The sequence below is a fragment of the Festucalex cinctus genome, chromosome 1 (genome assembly GCF_051991245.1).
Source record: "Festucalex cinctus isolate MCC-2025b chromosome 1, RoL_Fcin_1.0, whole genome shotgun sequence".
Lineage (NCBI taxonomy): Eukaryota > Metazoa > Chordata > Actinopteri > Syngnathiformes > Syngnathidae > Festucalex > Festucalex cinctus.
Window position 1 is genome coordinate 46,037,231 of NC_135411.1, and position 21,871 is coordinate 46,059,101.

General features: G+C 41.2%; 1 protein-coding gene across 5 annotated transcripts in view; it reads left to right on the top strand.

The window, feature by feature from the left end:
- The window catches only part of pde1cb (phosphodiesterase 1C, calmodulin-dependent b), a 282,706-nt gene that overhangs the window by 20,232 nt on the left and 240,603 nt on the right, over window positions 1-21,871 (top strand). Inside the window, exon 1 of one of the 5 annotated variants that reach the window (XM_077537623.1) lies at window positions 16,080-16,357. The exons of 2 other annotated variants lie outside the window; for them this stretch is intronic. In XM_077537623.1, the coding sequence (XP_077393749.1) occupies window positions 16,276-16,357 (82 nt within the window). In that variant the 5' untranslated portion in view covers window positions 16,080-16,275. Of the gene's footprint in view, window positions 1-16,079; window positions 16,358-16,667; window positions 17,078-21,871 lie in introns of those variants that run through there. 2 more of the 5 variants (XM_077537629.1, XM_077537636.1) reach the window with 2 other exon arrangements.

Here is a 21,871-nt window from a genome sequence, read left to right on the forward strand (position 1 = left end):
ATTCAAATGACTGTGTCCTTTCTAGATGAAAGCAAGTGTATTAGAGTTATCAGATCTCAAACATCAAAATTAACAAGCAGCAATAAAAATAAATGTTGCTGGTTGGATAGTTATTATTGCAGAGCCCATATTACTATTTTGCAATGTATTTTCTTCCTCCAGTTAAACTGAAAGTAAAGGTTCTTGTATTTTAAATATTTATCAACATTATTTACCCAACCACCCACTACACTCCTCCACTGAGGTTGCGGCAAGATGGGATTCTTTTAACTTGTGGAAGCATAAACCCACAGTGCGAAGAAAAGTGAAGCCTCCAAAAAGACAACAAAAGCATCAGATGCATTTTCACTCCTAGAGAGGGTACTTCATCACCAAGAATTGCACAGAATTACACTTTCCAATGAGTGTAGTGGATCCAATAGTTGGTTGTGTAATTTCACGCTTGATGGGTGGGTAGACACTCTAGACTCCAACTATTTGTATATAAGCAATTAAAAAGTCAATTTTCAAGGGAAAAAACAAGGTAGTTTATTGTTCATTATAAAGGAAGGTGAACCTTTGCCCTTCCATTGGTCAAAAAGTTTTTAGTATTGTAATAAAATTAATGCAATTCACCCATTTTATCCAAATTTATCATCCGTGTTTTTCCAATTGAGCATAATCACATTTAACGTTTTCTGACTTTATTTTTTTAGTCACTACCAGTGCTATACAATTGTATAATGCAAGCCAGCATATTTACAGTTTATTTAATACACATCTGACAGTTGACTAAAGCATGATGGGGGGAAAAAAAAAAGACACATGCACACAGTCTCTTAGTTTGAGTGCATTATGCAATGTCCTCAGCAACTTTGTAAATGCATTGCATAATGCCAAATGCATTGAATGGGAACACACACACAGGTAAATATAATGTAATAGAAATGTACCAGAAAAAAGTGTGCTTCTCCCTCGCAGGATTGCACCTAAATGAAATGAATTAATGAACTATCATTCAACAGGTTTCCACTGTAATATTGTGATTGCAAAGAACTATACAAAATTTACGCATTGATCCGAGCAGCAATGTCCATGCCACCTTCCTTTATGGGGAGCCGCTGCAGTGTTAGACTTTTTTTTTTTTTTTTTTTTTTTTTTTTTTTTTAAATACATGTTCAAATTCGACATATGATCGCATTAAGATTTTCGGTTGCGAGAGGGGGGGAAAAAGCAATGCGGAAGAAGAGGGCGACGCCACATTCGCCGTCCCCGTTTCCATGGTGACTCGACGAATGAGGGCTCCATTGAGGCGGTCTTTTTTAAGTCTGGTAGGAAGTCCAGGTGCAACTACTTAGTGTTGATATAACTGATTGGAATCAGCTGAACTTGAACCGAAAACGCAGAGTTCCCTATCTGAGGGTATGTAAACTCGTTGTTCAGGGTTATGCCAATGTCAGACTACGCGATTTTTTGTCTTACACGACAGTTGCGCTGTCACATTACACGACAAATTCGCTCCGTGTCGTGGACGGGGCGTGTAGTCACACTACACGTCTGAACGCGACAAGACACCAGCCGATCATCGTGTGTTGCCTTGCCAAGAGAGACGCGTCGGCCACTGTTTGTCGGGGAGGTGGGACAAAAAAAAAGAAAAAGAGGCAAGGACAGGGAGTGTTTGTGTGAATGGAGCACGCATGGGACAAGTGTGATGTGAGCGCATTGCTTGCGTTCCCTGCTGCGCAATAGTGTTTAAAATATGATTTAGTAGCCAACATTGTATTTTAATTTATTTAGGCCTATATGCGCCGGGGTAATTATAGCTGATTTTGTTAATTAATTTGCGGGATGACATCTTCTTTTATTATTTTATCAAACACTGAAATATTATATTGTTTGAGTATTTTTTACTGCTTCATTTATTCATATTTGACTTGTTTTAGTACGGTGCATTGGATTGTAGGCCACTCACTCCGAGGGGGGAAACTTTCAAGTGAGAGCGGGTGACAGTTACCCCGGGTTTTCACTGGATGCGGTTGCGGTGCGGTTGCGGTGCGGTGCGTCTTGACTGCGTGCTCCGGACGGGTCAATTTTTTTGTCAATCCACACCGGCTCCGCACAGCTGCGGTCCGGCAGCTCCGTCGCCGCCCACTTCCCAACGTGTCTCGCGGGACCGCGCGCGCGCGATCATGTGGCATTTCACAACGAGAGGTGGACTTCTTTTGATTTAACCTTTTCTTCTTCTTCTGCTATGAGATTCCATGCAGCATCCTTTTTTTGGTTGTCCTTGTAAAGTATATTAATAACGAGAGTCGGGTCAGTGCGGGCGGTAGTTGAGTGGTTAGCACGTCCGCTTCCCAGTTCTGAGGTCTCCGGTTCGAGTCCAGGCTCGGACCTTCCTGGGTGGAGTTTGCATGTTCTCCCCGTGCCCGCGTGGGTCTTCTCCGGGTACTCCGGTCTCCTCCCACATTCCAAAGACATGCATGGCAGGTTCATTGGGCGCTCTGAATTGTCCCTTGGTGTGCGTGTGAGTGTGGATGGTTGTTCGTCTCTGTGTGCCCTGCGATTGGCTGGCAACCAGTCCAGGGTGTCCCCCGCCTACTGCCCAGAGCCAGCTGAGATAGGCGCCAGCACCCCCCGCGACCCTTGTGAGGAATAAGCGGTCAAGAAAATGGATGGATGGATGGATGGGTCAGTGCGGGTCCACTCTTTATTTCTGTCTTCCGCGTCCGGCTGCCGCTCAGTACGGCAAGCGAGACGGGCACAACAAGCAATCGCGAACATCAAACTCACAATACATTACAGTCCTTATAAAAAGGATGTGCCGTGTCATATATTATTTTGTGGTTTTCCACCTCCAATATAAACCTCTCCTCGTCCATGTTCGCTGGTGTCTAAACCGTGAATGAGCACATGGCCCGGCGACGCCCACGTCACGTTTTGCTGAAAAACTTGCGAAATAGGAGCTGGCGAGTGTTTTATTCTGAAAGGTAACCGGAAATTTATTTTGAAACTGCCTCGGTCTTCCTGTCCCGCTCGATGTGTTTTGTGCTAGCTTGCCATTTGCCGGAGGCCTACCGCTGCGGCGTCCGGCAAAAATAGAAAATAGGTCTATCCTTGCGGAAGGCTTGCGGCACGCCGCAGGCCTTCCGCAGTCGACACGCAACGCACCCGCAAGCGGTGTAAACTGCACCATTCGAATGAATGGAATCTAATTGCTTGCGTCGCCGGACCGCACCGCAACCGCACCGCAACCGCAACCGGTGAAAACCCGGGGTTAAGGCGGCGAGGCCTGGCCCGACTATATGAAAATGTGATCAATCCTCACTAAATATGTGCCCATCTTATATGCCCAAATTTCTGAAATTATTAGAACAACAGTCACAATATATTTTGGTCCTCTATTCACGTCGCCGTTGCCTGACGGGTTGCACGGATGCGTGCGCGCTCCATGCAGCCGCAGCGCTGCAGCGGGGCGCTTTTTTTTTTTTTTTTTTCCCCCTCGAGATGCACCTGTCTGGCCCCATCCCATGAAATATCCAGGGGATAAATAAATAAATACATGTATACATCAATAAAAAGAGCTATAAAGTGCTGTTCAGTGTGTGATTGACGTTTCGCTCCCTCTCGCTATTGGTCAATGCTGTGGAACCAAACGGACGACGTTGTAGGTATGTCACATTATGCGTCAAGACGAGCAAAAATTCTACTTTCGTCGTGATGGTCGTGAACCGTCCCGGACAACAGGCGACCAGTCGTTGAACGTGTCACACTACACGGGCGACGCTACGTCAAGACAACCCAAAATCGTTTACGACATGCCCCGTTTGTCCGCGCCACGTCAGTCGGGCTGAAATCGGGCTGTTTTCGTGTAGTCTGACATCGGCATTAATCTCACAGTTTGTTGAACCTGCTTTGTGAAATACACCTGACATCGATTGTGTGGTGTTGAGGGCCAAGCATAATAAGTAGAATTTCCAGTAAACCTTTCCAGGCTTGCTGAAAAACAAGCCAAAAAATGTGAATGTGTTTATTTAAACTAGGGAACTATTCGTTATGTAAAACATGTCACTATCGTATCTCAAGGCACTAGGGTTGCACTATTTTCAATGGATACGATAAACCAAAAATTTAGAAAGTGCTGATATCGAAAACAGATAAGCCAATAATTGTTTTAAAAATTAACTTGAATACAAATATACTTTTGATTCCTATAAGTGTAACATGTACAAATACATTGAAATATTGTGTAAAGAACCATGAAGCTGGATTTTATCTCTGCTTCAAAGACAAGTAAATCGTTTTGAGTATGCAAAAAAAAAACAGTCATGTTTTAAAAATGCAACAAAAACTATGAGGGTAACTTTTTGGGGAGACACAGTCAGTCGCCATGATGCATCTTCTGTCAACACGAGCTTGCGCGCATTATAACATCACAAATATGCGACACTACTATAGGAGAGGAGAGGGGTTGAGGAGTTGGGCATAGATAAGCAAAATGATCAGTCCACTCCACATTCACTATAATAGCACCAGAGGAAGTTGAAAATCCTTGTGGATTACGCAAGTCACATGTATGGGAACATTTTGGCAACTTGGGTTGAAATTAGTCCTCAAATTAATTATAAAACAAAAAAAGAAAAAAATAGGATTTTCTTCTCCTTGTCCCAACACCGTCATTTGACGTCAAGGAAGCTGGAAACGTACTCATCGTAACATGCCGCCTATGCTCAGGCTAACTTCAAAATTAAGCTTGCCAAATAATGTATTGACGGCAATGCAATAGCCTTACTAAACTTTTACTTTGGAGTTGGCTCACGTTGTGGCGTAACGGCGAACTTGACTTAGCTTTGACATTTCTGATTTCGTTATCGTAGTTTTTATTGACATTACATAGTTGCGACCAATATCAACACAACGCTATCCCGAACTCATATTAAATCACTAATTTAGAACACCAAGAAACTGCTCGTTAATTGTGCCATCATTGTATGGTACGGCACAAATGTCTGACGTTAGTGGCTAGCTGCTAGCTTTTAGTATTAGCAACGAGGGCCCTGGCCTAACAGTAAATGAGTTTACACAGCTGGTACCTTGTTTTTCAATATTATGGATCAAGGCTATTTGGTAATTCACTCTCTATGTTTAAAGGAAGGGTATGTGCCTTGCACTTTGAGGTCTTTTTCATTATTTAAACAAAAAAGATAAACAGAACTTTGTCTTCATTTATTTTATAAAACACTTTTACTCATTAAAAAACAAACAAACAAAAAAACCTTTCAACTCAAAATTTCAATTTTTTATTTTTCTGATCTGAAAACCGATCTGATCCGTGACTGATGTTGCCTGCGGTTGAATATTGTGCTCCAGACGGTTATGTGTCACCTCTGTTAAGAGTCCCAGATTTAGGTGGAAATGCAGTGCGTGCGTGGTGCTGAGCTGACCCGCCAGTGAGCTGAGCTGGCTTTGCAAGATGCAGGTGATGGGCTTCACTTTAACCTAACAAGTGGTGGCTGTAACGTGTCTCCTGGAATTGTGGCGGATTACTATGGCTCGTCGTTATAATTGGTTAGATATTTTGATTGTAATGGATCACCATTTCTTCACTGCTACACTCGAAAGTAGGCATCGTCTGGTGTCCATGGTGTTGTTATACTGTATCTTCTGATTGACTGTTGATGGTTGATATGTAGGGAAGGGTACCGAAGACGTGACCTTTTGTGGTATGGACCGATTTGGGTTGGTACTACCGCACACTGATTCACGTAAAATCAAACGGTGCCATGCATGTTTCGGTTTGGACACTCGTCTTTCTAAGTTGTGACTGTGCAGGAATCGAAGAGTTGATGATTTACCATGGTGCACCTGAATGTAACATTGTAAGTACACCAGCGTACTGACGTCACCCACTCTCACTGGTTTTCACACGCTAAAAAATAAATTTCTTGGAGAGAGAGGGGGGGGGGGGGAGGGAGAGGGGGGGGAGAGAGGGAGAGGGAGAGGGAGGGGGAGAGAGGGAGAGGGATTCTAACAGTATCGGTTCAGATGTGAAAGGTACCCATCCCTATTGATATGGGGTCATTTTGACAAAATGTCTTTCCTTATTTGCCAGAGGGTTGATTGAACTGTCATTTACCAACCTCTCAACTAACACAGCTATTTCACGGAAGTTCCTTTCTCACAGAGAGTCCACAAAATTACGCAACACCCAGCATTTACAAGGTTCCTTGCTTTACAACTGGGATCCGTTCTTGCAGAACGCGCCACTCTATCACTAAATTCAAAGAAAATTCAGAATTGTAGAAAATAGAAAACAATGAAATGTAAGACAGTAAATGGTAACTGATGATGAGGGAACTTCACAGACCTGTTTGAACTAATCCTGTCTTTCTTACTGTTCTGATACACAATGAACTATTTTACACAGCACTAGAAAAATATGCACACTCCCAAGGAATGCTCACTGTTGTCACTGTACTTACTGGTTTTCATTGAATTCTTTCATATAATGGTAGGCTTTTGTGAGGTTGCGACTTGCGACCAGTAATTACACATATGTGTGCTGTATGGTAGTGGTGAACTCGACTCTCTTCGCAGAAGCAGCAGTTCAACACATAGTGAACAATTCTTTAGAAAAGAGGCTTCAAGTTATTTAATGCCTCTTTCAGTTTAAATTTACTATGAAAGTAAACATACTGTATGTCGTATATCTCAAAGGACGCTCTTGCAATTGACCTTTCGCATAAGCTCCGCCCCCCTTAGTTACTGTTGCTAGTCCGTCAAGCTTGGTGACTCCGACAGCACAAGCCGTGATGGGAAGACTTACACCGGCGTGTATTAGTGATTTCTTTTGGAGCAATACCAGTGCAATATCCTCCAGATCGAGGCAAAAAGGTTTACAATATGCAGTGGAGGGTTATAGTCATAATATTAAATTAGCCATTTAAAAAAAAAAAAAAAAAAAAAAAATTAGCCAGCTAAGGGGAAACACGCACGCTAAATCTGAGAAAACCCCATGACCTATACTTCAGATGCAACCAGCACAGCATTATGGACCAGTCGTGCTCTTGAACTGCCAGGTAAGTTTTCTTACTTATATTAGTCTAGTATTGTTAAAATATGAGGATTACTGTTAGGTCAGGAAGTTAGCTAAACCTCGGTGTTTATAGCTAGCTAAACATTAGTGGGGTTTTTTTGTCTTTGAAAGCATCAGATCAGTCATTGTTATTCTTTGTCCATCATAAAAAAAATATTTATGTCACCCTAGCCATGGATGTAGTTAAGGTTATATGGCTGGTTGGGATACTCCGGAGACGGGTGTCCGTTCACAAAATGCTGCATGAAAAATGAAAACAAGATAAGCTCGGGGCACTTATTAGGACGCTAAGTTTTCCAAAATTGACGAAGCTTTGTGTTAACGTTAGCTCGCAACATTTAGACAAATGCAAAAGCTAACAGAAGACATTAAACTAACATTAACCACTGACTGAACAAGTTTAACTTAGATGACAATGACATTCTAGTAATATATATTATTCATTAATAGTAACTACAATAACTTTGATATCGTTTTGTGAGTTATTGCCCCGAAAGCAAACTACACTACAGCTAGCTATTAGCCCGATAGAGTTAGCATAGTCTTACCTTAGCACAGTCCGATTTACATACTCCGTAGGCACACCGCTTCATCATTTTGGAGGTCCGGAGCTTGTTAATGGTTGTCACTCTTCTTCCGTAAAGTTTTATGGTGGTTAGCAGTCTCGTAAGCCATCAAATAAAATCAATCAGACTATGGACGTCATCGAGAGCTGAGTAAAGCGTGACGGACTATGCTTACATAGCAACGGTTGCTAAATGTGTGATTGGTCAATGCTCGTTTGGGAGGCGGAGTTTGCGAAAGGTCAATTAATACATTATCCTGTCCTTTTAATTTTCCTGTGTGTTTTATTTGTAGCTGAGGATGATGTGGGGCAGTCGTCTTTACTCATACAAACATTTTTTCAGTAATATTCAACAATGTATATTACATGTAGGGCTGCACAATATATCGAAAAAATATCGATATCGCGATATTGTCCCTTGCAATATGCATATCGCAAAGGCATGCAATAAGTTTTATATGGAATTTTACGCATTTTATATGAATTTGACCAGTCAGATGCTAACTAAAATGTGCATCAATGTGCATTCAATAGTTGAAAATTATCAAGACATAATTACAATTAATTAACTAAGATCACATTAAGGTTACTTATTTTGCCACATGAAAAATGTTTTTCTTTCATTAGGTAATAAAAATGTAATTTCTTTAGGTACATGTTAAATATCGCAATAATATCGATATCGCTATGTTCAGCAAGTATATCGCATATCGCATGATTTTCCAATATCGTGCAGCCCTAATTACATGTATTACACTTTGCAAGTGAAAGTATTTCTAGAAACAAAATAAAAGGATTTGGGAGGATCTCATGGGTTGCGTAAACACAGAATTGGGGAATCAGCTGGATAACAGAATAATCTTTTTCTTATTTACCATAGACTCCCCACTATGCATTCAGTGCTGTTTTGGTAAGCAATAAATAGACTCAACTTTGAACTCTTGTGAAAAATATCTTGTATGTCTCACACCACGGTTGTCATGTTTTGGGTTTTAGGATCGTTTTTTTGGGTTTGCTTTTGGTTCCATTGTGGTTTGTTTTATCTCCTTACATCTTTGTCTCTTTAAGTGTGATCTTGTCCACTTGTTCTTGTCTACCTTCCCTCTTGTGTCAACCCATCAGTGTCCCCAGCCATGTGTGCCTTGTCCAGGTGTCACTTGTTATGTAATTGGTTGGCGTGTATTTCATTGCCTGTTTTCGGTTCAGTTCTTGTTGGTCCATTGTTGTTGTTTTCCCACGTCGTTGCTGCCATTGTTCCGCTACGTCTTGTCTCGTCTTGTCTTTTTTTCGTCTTGTTTTCCCCTTCTGGACTTTGTTGTTTTGGAATCCCAGCCTTCTACCTCATTTTGTCTCATCGTTTTTGTTCATTAAAATCCTTTTTTTGGACTTCATTGCTCTGCCTCCTTGTTTGTTTACCTGCACTTGGTTCCACCACCACACCTCCACGTGACAACGGTGAGGTTGTTTCATCTGGGGTTTTTTGTCAATTCCTGTTTTATTTTGAAGATCCTGATTTTCCTTTCATTTCAGGTCACTTGCCCGTCCTCATGTGGTGTCAGTGTCAACCCTGATACCTGATTTTGTCCACCTGTTTCCCATTACCCTCATGTGTTAAATGGGCTATATGCCACGGAAGAGGCTGGACTGTTCTTGCACATCAATTTGTTTCCGGTTCGGTTTGCGACGTGTGAGTGCGTCACAATACTTGTGCTTCCGACTTTGTGCCCCTGCGTTGCGCGTTCGCAACCCGGACCGGAAACAAATTGATGTGCAAAAAATAGTCCCGCCTCTTCAGTGGAATATACCCCATAGTCTGCATCTCCCCTATCTTGTGCCTAAGTGTTTTGTCACGACCACTAAGACCCCGTCGACACGAAAGCCCGTTTTAATATATCCGCATAAGTTTCTTACCATTTTGAGCGGTTCGTCCACATGGCGGCGAGGTATCGGAGCTTGAAACCGATCACTTTTGGAACCGGGCTCCAGAGTGGAAAGAGTTTGAAACGCGCCCCGTACGTTCCAATGTGGAAACCATATGCGGGATACTCTTCCAGTGGTTATGTCTCGCGTGACTGCGCGCGAACCGCCAGTCTGTCAACAACAATGGCGCATAGCCATGTTGTAGTCATTTTTCGCAACCTCCTTAGCTTGGGTATGCTTTTACAGCAAAATATTTTGCATGATGTTATTGTACTTGAATCACCCGGCATTGTCACTTCTCCTGTGTTCGTCTCACTGTCTCACAAATACCTTGGGCTGTGCCTGGACAATAAACTGGACTGGACAACACACACCAGTCACCTGTACAGGAAGACACAAAGCAGGATGTACTTCCTGAGGAGACTGCGTTCTTTCAGCATCTGCAGCAAACTTTTGAAGATGTTTTACCAGTCTGTGGTTTCAAGTGTTCTCTTTTACACCGTGGTGTGCTGGGGGGGCAGCATATCCAAGAAGGACTTTCACAGACTGGACAAGCTTATCAGGCGGGCCGGCTTTGTGGTCGGCATGAAGCTAGACTTTCTGGTGACAGTGGCAGAGAAGAGAACTCTGGACAAACTGCTGGATATTATGGACAATACCAGCCACCATCTGCACACTGTCATCAGCATTCAGAGGAGCCTGTTCAGTAGAAGGCTGACGCTCCCCAAGTGCCGGACCAACAGACTAAAGAACCCCTTTGTCCACCGTGCCATTGTACTCTACAACTCCTCACTTGTAGCGTGCATTTCACTTCACAAATATGGTACTTTACTGTACTTTAATTTATTTAATTCAATCTACGGTGTAATAACCTTATTTATTTATTGATTGAATTATGTATTATTATTATCATTATTATTATTATTATTCTTATTATTATTATTATTATTATTATTATTATTAATTCAATGTCTGGTGTAGTAACCTTATTTATTGATTGATTGAATTATTTTTTATTTTATTATCTGTTCTCATTGCTGCTGGACATGTAAATTTCCCCCAGAGGGAGCCATCCCAAAGGGATCAATACAGTCAAGTCTAAGTCTAAGTCTGATCTGTATATATTACTGGATAGCCCAGAAATGAATAAACGCAAACGTTAACTTTTATAAAATGAATAACCTACAGGGGCGGCACGGTGAACGAGTGGTTAGCATATCCGTCTCCCAGTTCTGAGGACTCCGGTTCGAGTCCAGGCTCCGGCCTTCCTGGGTGGAGTTTGCATGTTCTCCCCGTGCCTGCGTGGGTCTTCTCCGGGTACTCCGATCTCCTCCCACATTCCAAAGACATGCATGGCAGGTTAATTGGGCGCGTCGAATTGTCCCTAGGTGTGCTTGTGCGTGTGGATGGTTGTTCGTCTCTGTGTGCCCTGCTATTGGCTGGCAACCAGTCCAGGGTGTCCCCCGCCTACTGCCCAGAGCCAGCTGAGATAGGCGCCAGCACCCCCCGCGACCCTTGTGAGGAATAAGCGGTCAAGAAAATGGATGGATGGAATAACCTACAGTTAGTCAAGTCAGTCTAACCCGTCCAATCAGTCTCCCAGTCAGCCAGCCAGCCAGCCTTTAGGCAAGTTCATGTAGGCAGGCTTCAAGTTGCCTGAGAGGAACACAAGTCTGTCTTGTTGAAACCATACCATTTCCACACTACACTACCCGATTTATTAAAAGCCAACAGCCTTAAACCTGGGTGTCAAGATGGACAGTGACTTTAAAGTGGACCGGCCGCTGTTGTCAAATACAGCTTTTTTCATCTTAGACAGTTGGCTAAGGTAAAAAATCTCATATCTCAGCAGCACTTGGAATTGGTAATCTATACCTTTGTTACATCTCGGCTGGATTACTGTAATGCACTTTATTTTGGAATCAGCCAGTCCTCCCTGCAGCATCTCCAGCTTGTCCAAAATGCTGCTGCTCGTCTCCTTACTGGTGCCCATAAGAGGGAACACATAACCCCTATTCTGGCCTATCTTCACTGGCTGCCTGTGAAATTTAGAATCAACTTTAAGATTCTTCTATTTGTTTTCAAATCTCTCAATGGTCTTTCCCCACCTTATCTCGCCGAGCTCTTGCACCCCTACACACCTGGCCGGTGCCTCAGGTCAGCAGACCAGACTCAATTGGAGGTGCCGAGGGCTAAGGAGAGGCTTAGAGGAGATTGTGCTTTTGCTGTTGCCGGTCCCTCCCTTTGGAACGACCTTCCACTAAATATTGGGCAATCCCCCTCGTTATCCTCTTTTAAAACACATCTTAAAACACATCTGTATTCTTTGGCTTTTGGCGCACCATGAGACTTGTTCTTGGTGTTTTGTGGTGTGTATGAGTTTGATGTTTAGTCTCCTTATTTATGTATTTATCTCTTTATTCACTACTTATTTATTTACTGATGTAAAATGTATTTACTTGAAAAAAAACTTGTATTGCACTTCAAAATGTTTGCTTTGTTCTTGTTTACTGCAAAACTGATATTTATGTTTATGTACAGCACTTTGTATACAGCAATACTTGTTCTTAAAGCGCTTTATAAATAAAGTTGAGTTGAGTTCAAACTGTTCAGAAGTTACGGTGATTTAGAAAAAAAAAAAAAAACGTATCGGAAAAAACGTGTTCGTATCTGAGGGATAATTATGTTCACTTGCTTGGGCAAACCAAGCAGAATCGACGGTGGCCATGGTTATTGTTGTTGTTGTTGTTGTTCAGACTGCGCACTCGTGGGAGGAAGCAGAAATACAGAGGAAACTACAACGGCTTCGATTAACCAAAAATGGTGCAGGGCTGAAACCGTTTTCACCAGAAAAGGCGATTACGGCTCAATATCTATTTATCGACCAGCTCTACTTTGAAGACCCCCTTTTATTTTATCACTCAGTTCCTAGACCCCAATATTAGATTTGGCAGAGTTATCTTTTGTTGAATTACAGTTATAATCTTTAATAAATAATATACAAGTTTCCTCCTGTAAATGTCATTAAGCCTATAATTTTAAGGCAAGTTGTAAAATGTCTGAAATCCTCATTTTTATGTTTAACAAAATTAAATAATCATAAAACAGGCTGTTTCTACAAAGTACTATCTCAAATGTTCCCTAATTTGGATAGTGTAAATGTGTAGGATTGTATGCAGAGGAACATTTCTTGGGAGGAGTAATATGGCGGCCTCGCGGGTTCCATTGTTTTGGCCGATCGGCCATTAACTCCCTGTGGCAGCGCTACTGCGCCACTCCAGATTTGGCATATATATATTACAGCTGTTAAACGTCTTCAGCGTCGTCTTTTGGACACTCGCATGTCTTGAAACTTTTATGCCTGTACAAGATTCATTTGGGGAACTTACGTGTGAACAGGGCCTAATATCCCATCTACAGTCTGTTAGTGCTGTCACTAACAAGTTTTTTTTTTATTTTTTTAATCCTGTCACCTATCAATTATTCCATCGATTAATCGACTAATAGCCCTGCCCCCCCACAAAAAAAAGATTAAAAAAAAATAATTTTTTTTCCCTTTTTTTATTTTTTTATTTTTTATTTTTTTTCCTACTAAGGTTGAACCTGAGTTGAATTTGGTTGATGTAAATACTCATTGTTCCTTATCTTCTGCATACATATGCACATATTACACAAACCAACAAAATTATCCTATGCTAAACGATTAACAATCGCCATTAGCATTAGCGCTGAATAAACTCGAATCACGTACTTATTGTACTTTTCCTGAAAATCACTTCATAGTCCAACATAATGAAAAATCCTATTTTATCACAATATTAATGCACTTAAATAGCGCTTGATCTTCATCATATGTTTACTAAGCCTGACATATTTGCTTGTCTCGTTCAAGCATATTGAGTTGTCGAAGCCTACAATGGCCATTGATGCAGCATACTAATGGTACCGCACTCGCGCACAGAATGTTATGCTCCAAGATCCCATCACCCTGGTTCCATCCCATTCAAATCCAATTACGTCCGAAGTGAGTTCATTTCTACCGCCAGTGTCCGTGCAAACACCCTTTTGTCTGTTGTTAAGTGCATTTTGTGTCAATTTGGTTTGGTTTTTGCACATTTGGTGGCGTAAAACTGGAGTATAATATTCCTTACTGTGCTGAATGGCCTCACCTGCATGCTACTTGGAGGAGTGAGATACAAAAAAACTCACAGCATCCGGAACAGTCTTGCTCGATGTTTAACAGCAGTAGATACCACCTTCCTGTTGCTGATGCATGTAGGGCCACCCGCCATGTGTCTGGCCAGCGGGAATAATTTCATTAAAGCTCTTTTATTTATTTTGCGATTTTGATGCGGATTGTTTTGTTACAAACATAAGACATATGGCAATGTTAATTTTCTTCCCTTTCAGTCTAAAGAGACCGCAAACAAACCCTAAGAAGCATCTTAGATAGTAGGGGTGAATCGGAGTCCGTCAGCAATAAGTGTCTGTGCGGAACACGAAATATTTGTTCCGGGCGTCCCGGCAACTTCCAGGTGCTGGCAAATATGTTTTTTTAAAATGATTAAAATAGCTTTGACACATGCATTTTTGCGTAGGCCTAAATTTGTGGTCGACCCAACCAACTTGGTCGACTTTTCTTCCCAGTCCTAGTCTCGGTCCACTGCCTTGCTTTTCTTAGTCTCATGTGAGATTTTGTTGTTGTAACTTACATAGCCACTCTTTAGTATTCAGTTTAGGAGTGCCTTTTGTTGTTTTGTTTGAAGCTTAGATATCCTCCCTTTTAGAGCCCATTTAGTTTAACCTTTTCATAGCCTTTGTTTTGTTTCCCCTTAGAGTGAGAAGTTTTTTGTTGAATAAACCTCTGCCTTGACGGCCAACCTTATTTGCACCTGTGTCCTGAATTGCCACAGCATGTCAATATGAACGGAGATAATTACCTAATACGTTTTTTGATAATTGTCTATTTCTAGGGAGGCGTTTATCTCAAGTGGATGATGTACCTGGTGACCCCAGTGTCTATTAGAAGGAACATGACGTGGTAAATGTTGTCAGTTGAAGACAATAATTTGGTTAAGGCTTGTACTAAATTAACTCATTCACTCCCAAAAACGTATTTATACGTTTTTAGGTTTTTGTTTGCTAGAGATTTTGTATGAAGGCTTTGATGCAGTTTCTGACCTGAAGTGGTCGCTTAAAGCGATGGTAGTTATTACCAAAAAAAAAACAAAAAAAAAACGGCCAGCCGGTGGCAGCAAAGTATAAGAGATCAACCAGGTCCATGTTGCAACAAGCTCTTTTTCCAAGTATTTTCAACAGGTTTGTGAATAATGATGAAACTTTGCTAATTCGAACGCTAATTCTAACAGATAAAAAAATATTTTGTATTTTTTATTATTTATTTATTTATTTATTTTTCTAATGAAAGAAGAGACACATTTTTCTATTGGTAAGTTGGTAAGTTCCATGTTTTATAGCAATATAACATGAAAATGGTTGGGAGTGAATGAGTTAATGTACTGTATTCAGACCCATAAAAGGTAAGTTCCTCAATATGAAGTGACATTAAAGAGATATCACGTGATGTACATCTTCTGTTATTAGCATCTTATCTGAAAGGGAAATAGCAAGGATGACATGATTGGGCGGGGAAATGAAAGAGAGGGAAAAAATTCTGGAGCTAAATGTCAGATGGTGTTAATAAGGAGCACATTACATTATTCGGTGATTCTTTGTGTGTGCATGTGCGCGCGTGCGCGCGTGTGTCCATGCGCACTTTATTCAAGGGAAAGCTAGTTTAAACAAGCACAAAAGGATGATATCTTCCAGATAATAGTGAAAAAGTAATAAAGAAACCACTGTCCTTGCTTCGATGTGAATTCATTGCAGTGGGTTTTGTGTACTATTACAAATACTGTGTAACCATTGAAGCGGGAACACTGTGTATTCCGTGGAACAGAGCTTTTGTGTGTGTGCATGCGTGCACCCGTGCGTGTGTGCGTGTGAGCTCATAATGGGCTTCGCCTTTCTGTGCTTGGGTAAATAAGCATCTACAAAATGAAAGGCCAGCGGCATTGATTCAGTGACTCGTCGGGACTCAACGCACATAATCACTCTTGTTCAGTTTGCCATGACATGTTTTCTTAGACATGTCATGATAGAATCTTTTTTTTTTTTTTTTTTTTTTACATTTTTAGCCAGCAATGCAAGAATAGATTCCGACAGGAGTTTGTCACGCCAACTCTGAGCCTACAAATGCTGAAAATTCTTCCTAGCAGGAGGAGCCGTTGTTTTTAAAGATCTCTAGAGATGTCCTCCCCTCCTGACCGCCCACTATACACCTACCATACCTCTTAGGGGAGTGAGTGAGTGAGAACAGGGGAGAGAGGGAGAGGGAGAGAGAGAGAGGGAGAGAGAGAGGGAGGGAGGGAGAGAGAGAGCAAGAGAGAGAGAGAAGTTGAAATGAGCTTGTTGAGGTGTCAGGAAACGTTAAGAGAGGGAGAAAATAAAGTCATGACGGAGACTAAGGTCTGTGCATGAAAAGGTGGCCAGTGTGAGAGTTGTCTGCTGGCACTGAACAGCAAGTGGAGTCCAGTGATTGTTTGTTTTTTTGTTTGTTTGTTGTTGTTTGTTTTTTTAAAATAGTGTTTTAATGAACTGGGAAAAAAACAAAACAACTGAAAGAGCGGACTAAAAGCGCTGGGCTGCCTGAGGGATGGAGGTGAACTCTAAGAAGCATCGCTTCCGAAAGGGTCGCAGCGCCACTTTCAGCATTGACGGCTTCAACATCACCATAGGTAAGACTTTATGTGCACGTCACATTCGAGACCGCCACTCAACTCGGTGCATTAGTCCATTCGGCTGAAGTTGATGCTTGCCGCTGCGCTGCGAGCCCTCCATGGAAACAAGCGAGCTTTCAAACTGCCACTGACGTCACCTGGGATTCATGTTATTGTCCTGACAACCCGAATGTGGATGAACTTATGTGCTTTGGCAGGAGAAAATAGAAAAACAAACCAATGATGTGGTTCAATGTGGCATCAGCTCTAAAGGAGGGTGTTTTGCAGTTTTGTCACACGTGGCACTTTTGCTGTTGGCAAGCAAGACATGATGCATTGCTGTGAAGTCATCTTGCTTGCATTTGTGGGGGAAAAATAGGTGTGTCAAGGTTCCAGGACTGGTGATCTTTTTTAAGCTGAGTTTTCTCCTTCCACCGGCAAGTCGGCAAAGAGTGTTTGCTTTGTTCAGTGAGCGAGAAGAAGCAAGAGGTGTAGTAGGACAACAGCTTGGCTGCTCACAATGCCCTGAGCATCGGATGGAACTTGGCTGAGAAGAACATGACATGAATCTCGCTACTGACCTGAACTTGACAATGTGGAATTCACCTCCTCTTTTCCAAGCTAATCAAGGGAGGAATTTTGAGGACGTCTACGACATCAAGATGTCTATGAGCTGCGGAGGATTCTGGAAGAATCTTTAAAGGACTTGATGAAGGCGTGGCAGATAAGGCTGGAAAAGTGTGTTCAACCCGAGTGGGATTAGTTTGAAGGGGAACACTTGTAGTTTGTGTTTGAAATATATATATATATATATATATATATATATATATATATATATATATATTCATAGCAGTTGTAGAACTTCACTCTCACACCCCGTATGTATGTATTGTATGATACCACTTATGTATCTATTGTTGAGGCGGCTGACTGGAGCTATGGCTGTAAGGTGGTCAATGCCTGTTGTGGCGGCAATCCCTGAAATCGTTGGTTGACACTAGGGATGTAACAATACCGGCAATATCGTGATATTGTCATATTAAAACTTCCACAATATTGTCGTCGTCATGTTCACGATATTTGAAAGCTACACATCTGTTCAAAAAGTCAGGTTGATTTCCATTTGTGCAGTTATAGCACCCAATGGTGGCTAGTTTTTTTTATTTTTTTATGCAGTTTAATTTTCATTAGCTATGTTTTGGCCATTCTATGTTGAAAATACACTAATTGTCAGATGAAGGGATTGTAAAATGCTTTGAAGCGAGTCAATATGTGGAGGAACTCAATGTGGGCTGCATTAGCGATTAAGTGCCTCAATATTTAAGTGTTATTAGACATTGAAGGTCGTTTATATGTATTGCTGTTCTGTACAAAAGCACAATATTGTGCTTTTTTTAGTATGAGCTAATTTTTTTTACCAATATTGTGACCTTTTTTAAATATCGCCAACCTCCCCACAATATCGTGATAATTATCGTATCGTGACCTTCATATCGTGATAATATCGTATTGTGATATTTGGATATCGTTACATCCCTAGTGGACAACAGTGGTAAGGGATGCGATCATGAAGGCCTTTGTGAGTGAGCTGATACCAGCTGGCTAATCGGAACACAGCTTTGGCGACTTCCAAGGTAAAAACTCTGTCATGGCAGTAGTTCGGTGAGGTCATTGAAAATGACTTCCGGACGGTTTTGAGGAATGAGTGAGCTGAGGCTAATCCAAACTGACTGGAGCCGAGAGGCAGGGTACACATTCAAACTGAAACACCAAAAATGTGAGGCAGGTGTGCTAACCATTTTAGCCCTTTGTGCTGCCTTCAGTATATTTGTTCAAATCAGAAAGTACTACAACTCTTGGAGATATGGTAAAAGATATCTCGCAAAGAGGATGCAACAGGTACCCCACTTAGAAGCCATAAACACAACTCAGAGATTTTATAGTCTCACGTAAATTCACTTTCGGTTCACATGTGAGTAGAGCTCAAAATCCGCTCTTGTCACTTGTGGCCTACATTTCAATGCAGTGCTTTCGGCAAGTATGGACAGTTGCCATGACAACTAAGAAGAATCACAATCAGTGGCTTCACTGGGCCAAGGTTCTCGGTGCACGCGGTTCGCCAATCACCACCTTTGAAGCGTGACTGTGAAGCACCTCTTCCTCATTGCCCCTCATGTCCAGTGCTTTGTTAAATGTAGAGTTGAGCTACTGATGTTTGGACTCCCAGCTGTAGGGATTTGTTGCAAACCAATCTAGTTAGTGCTGCAGTGTTTCTATTGATGATACACCGCCATGTAACCTAGCCCATCAGGGTATAGAATTTTTTTATTTTTCCGTGCTTCTAAGAATTATTTCTAATCTTCTTTACCTTAGTAAGTTTTGTTTTTGCCGTATGAATGTAACAAGTAAAGCTTTAACGCATGTGATGTCTAGTGGTTGTATGACAAGAAAAGATGTTGTGCAGTTGCGTGTAGTTATTACAGGCCGGAGAACGTGTGTGGGTTTGCGATGTTGATGAAAAGCAGATCTTGGCTCAAAAAAGTTTGGGCACCCCTTGGTGAAAGGACCCTGTCAATGGTGCGGATGACAAACTAAATGCCAGATAATAAAAACATAACTAGAAATATATACAGTAAGACAGGTTGCGGATTCGTGGTCCCGGTATTTCATGGGTTTTTCTCTCATTAATTTTGTATCCGTATCCGTATGTACTGTTTGAGCCAATCAGTATTGCTATCATTTTGCTAGCCGCTGATTCAGACTTCCGCATTTATAATGGTGTAATGTAATGTTAGCGGCGTGGAATCTTGACATATGTTGAGCTTCAGTTACTAAACAGCATTGATGAAGCCCCCTTTGTATACAAAACAAGAAACACAACCAGCCCGCAACTGCCTATACCCATGTTCGTACCAACAACTTGTTGTAGTATATGCTCATGCGGTCAAATATTTTCAACAGTCAATTTCAACACTTTTTTTTTTGTGTGTGTTTTTTTTTAAACAAATAAAACACCTTTATTTTGGTGTTGAAAAGGGAATGTTATGCATTATGACAGCTTCATTATCGTCATGAGTCATCATGAGTGCACATTGTTACATTGTACAACAGTTTTGTGTTCATTGATTTTTTTGCTCTCTTTTGTGTATGATATACATGTATAAGTATTAGGGGTGTGCCAAAAAATCGATTCATAAAAGAATCGAGATTCTCATTTATTAATCGAATTGAATCGATTTTAATATCCAAAAATCGATTTCATTTAAATTAGAAATGAAGAAGAAGGGGAAAAGACAGTTGTAGCCCACATGCTGTTTTTGTGGAAAAAGGCACTTAAAATACAAAATTAATGTTTAAACAAAAAAAAAAAAAAAAGACACTTTAATGTCTCTATTTGTCATTTTGTCTTGCAAATCAGACTGGAGTAGATCATGACAATGTTGTGCATATCTGTAAATTGGAGCAGAAATCATTTGTCAATCAAATAATTTTGAATCGAAAATCGTTTGAATCGAGAATCAAAAATCGATTCTGAATCGAATTGTAGACCCAAAAATCGTAATGGAATCGAATCGTGAGACAGTATAGAATAGTATAGGTACTGGTAAGTGGTACTCCACTTATATAGTGGTTTTCCACCTTATAAGGCCCTCAAAGTTCTTTACATTTGTATTTTTTATTTATTTATTTATTTTTTCCTTTTGGACATAATACTACAACAGATTTTACCGATCACATCATTTGCAACATCAACAACATCCGAAAGAAGTGCTGACCGGTTGAATCCTGACACGACGAGAGGAGGTAGGACTCAGACGCAGGTATTAAGTTGGCCAACAAGGCTGCAGCTTTAATCACTGGAAACTCAAAACACCTCTCAAAGAGGGAAAAAAGGCTGAACAAAAAGAGCTCCAAACTGGAGATACAAAAAGGGCACTCAAAAACAGGGACAACAAAAGGCGCTCCACTAGGGAGGAAAACAAGGGGCAAACTAAGGGCGCAAGACAAGGCAAGGCAAGACATCAAACTAGGACTGTGGTACGAGGACTGTGAGGACGCTTCCATGCACTGAGATGTGACACTTCGGCAAACTGAGGGAGAAGGCTGATGACTTTTATTGCAGGGTTGATTGGAAGCAGGTGGTGGTGATCATGGGCGTGGACCGGTAATCAGTGAGCTGCAGGAAGGGTAAGTGACCTGGGGTGAGATGAGAGTTAATACTTTCAAAATAAAACGGGAACCTGACTGTGAAAACAAAAGCATGAACCGCCACTCTGGTGGCGGCGTGACAAATCCATTGCCATTGATTTGACTACTCATTCATCTACTGATAACACAGCATCAGGAGCAACTGGGGGTTTAGTATCTTGCTCAAGGATCAGACACGGCGCTCCGCATACGCTTATCACGCACTGCGCGTAGGGCACCAACTGCCTAAGGGGGCACCAAAAAACAAATCAAGCCCGTAAAAATAATCATATTAGTAATTATAATATCAGTGTCTAATATTTAAAATAAAAGCTTGTAAAGCATGTTAATAAATACAAAAAATAACGTAGCATTATTTACTCGCCGAGCGATATCGCTGGTCTACGTTGGTGCCCCCCCTCCCCTAGTAGTTTGTTCCTATTAGGGAAAGGGGGAGGGGGGCGGGGTGCACTTTCGTTCCAACGAAGCAAACTACTAGGGAAAGGGGGAGGGGGGTGGAGTGCACTTTATGCTTCAATCGGCAGAAAAGAAAAAACAATGAGATGATGCTCGCGCGTCACTTGCAGGTATGACAATGACAATGTGTTTATTTTGTAGCAGCTATGTTTACATGACCACAGTTAGCAAAAAAAAAAAAAAACGCCGCAGTGGAATGGTTGTGACCAGCACGTTCATTATACGGTATGTTAAATGGAATGTGACGAGACAATATTGTTTCATATGGAACGGCCAAGAGCGGCATGTGCTGGTGTAAGTGTAATTTGAAAATAATAATAATAATAATCATCTTAAGGCTAAGTAGATTTCCTCATTTCATATTCATTGTTTTAACATTATGTCCAGAATTTTTACATAGTGCCCTATCAGTCCTTCTCTAAAAAGATAGATTATTAAAATTTTCATGAACCTGTGTTTTAAATATAGGCCTGCACAATACCATAATCCTAATCAATTTAGAAAATGTTTGTACCATGGTTGGTTCAAAACCATATTTCATTGTAGAATCCCTGAATATTGTCTTGTATTTCTGAATACAGGATCAATGCTTCAATATGTTCAAGGAGCATTTCATAAATGTGGAAATTGCACAAAAGCTGTCATATGATGACCTGATAGCCCAGAAATGTAGACATGTGCACCACAAAACATTTATGCTTAGGGCACCAAAATGGCTATACTTCGATGGAGTCACAACCTCTGAGTTGCGAGACGACCAAGCTACCACTCAGCCCCGCCGCCACGTGTTTATATTATTTTTAAAGTGTGTTTCAAGACCTTAAAATTATTTAGCAATTATTTTAAATGTTATAATAATGTGCCCAA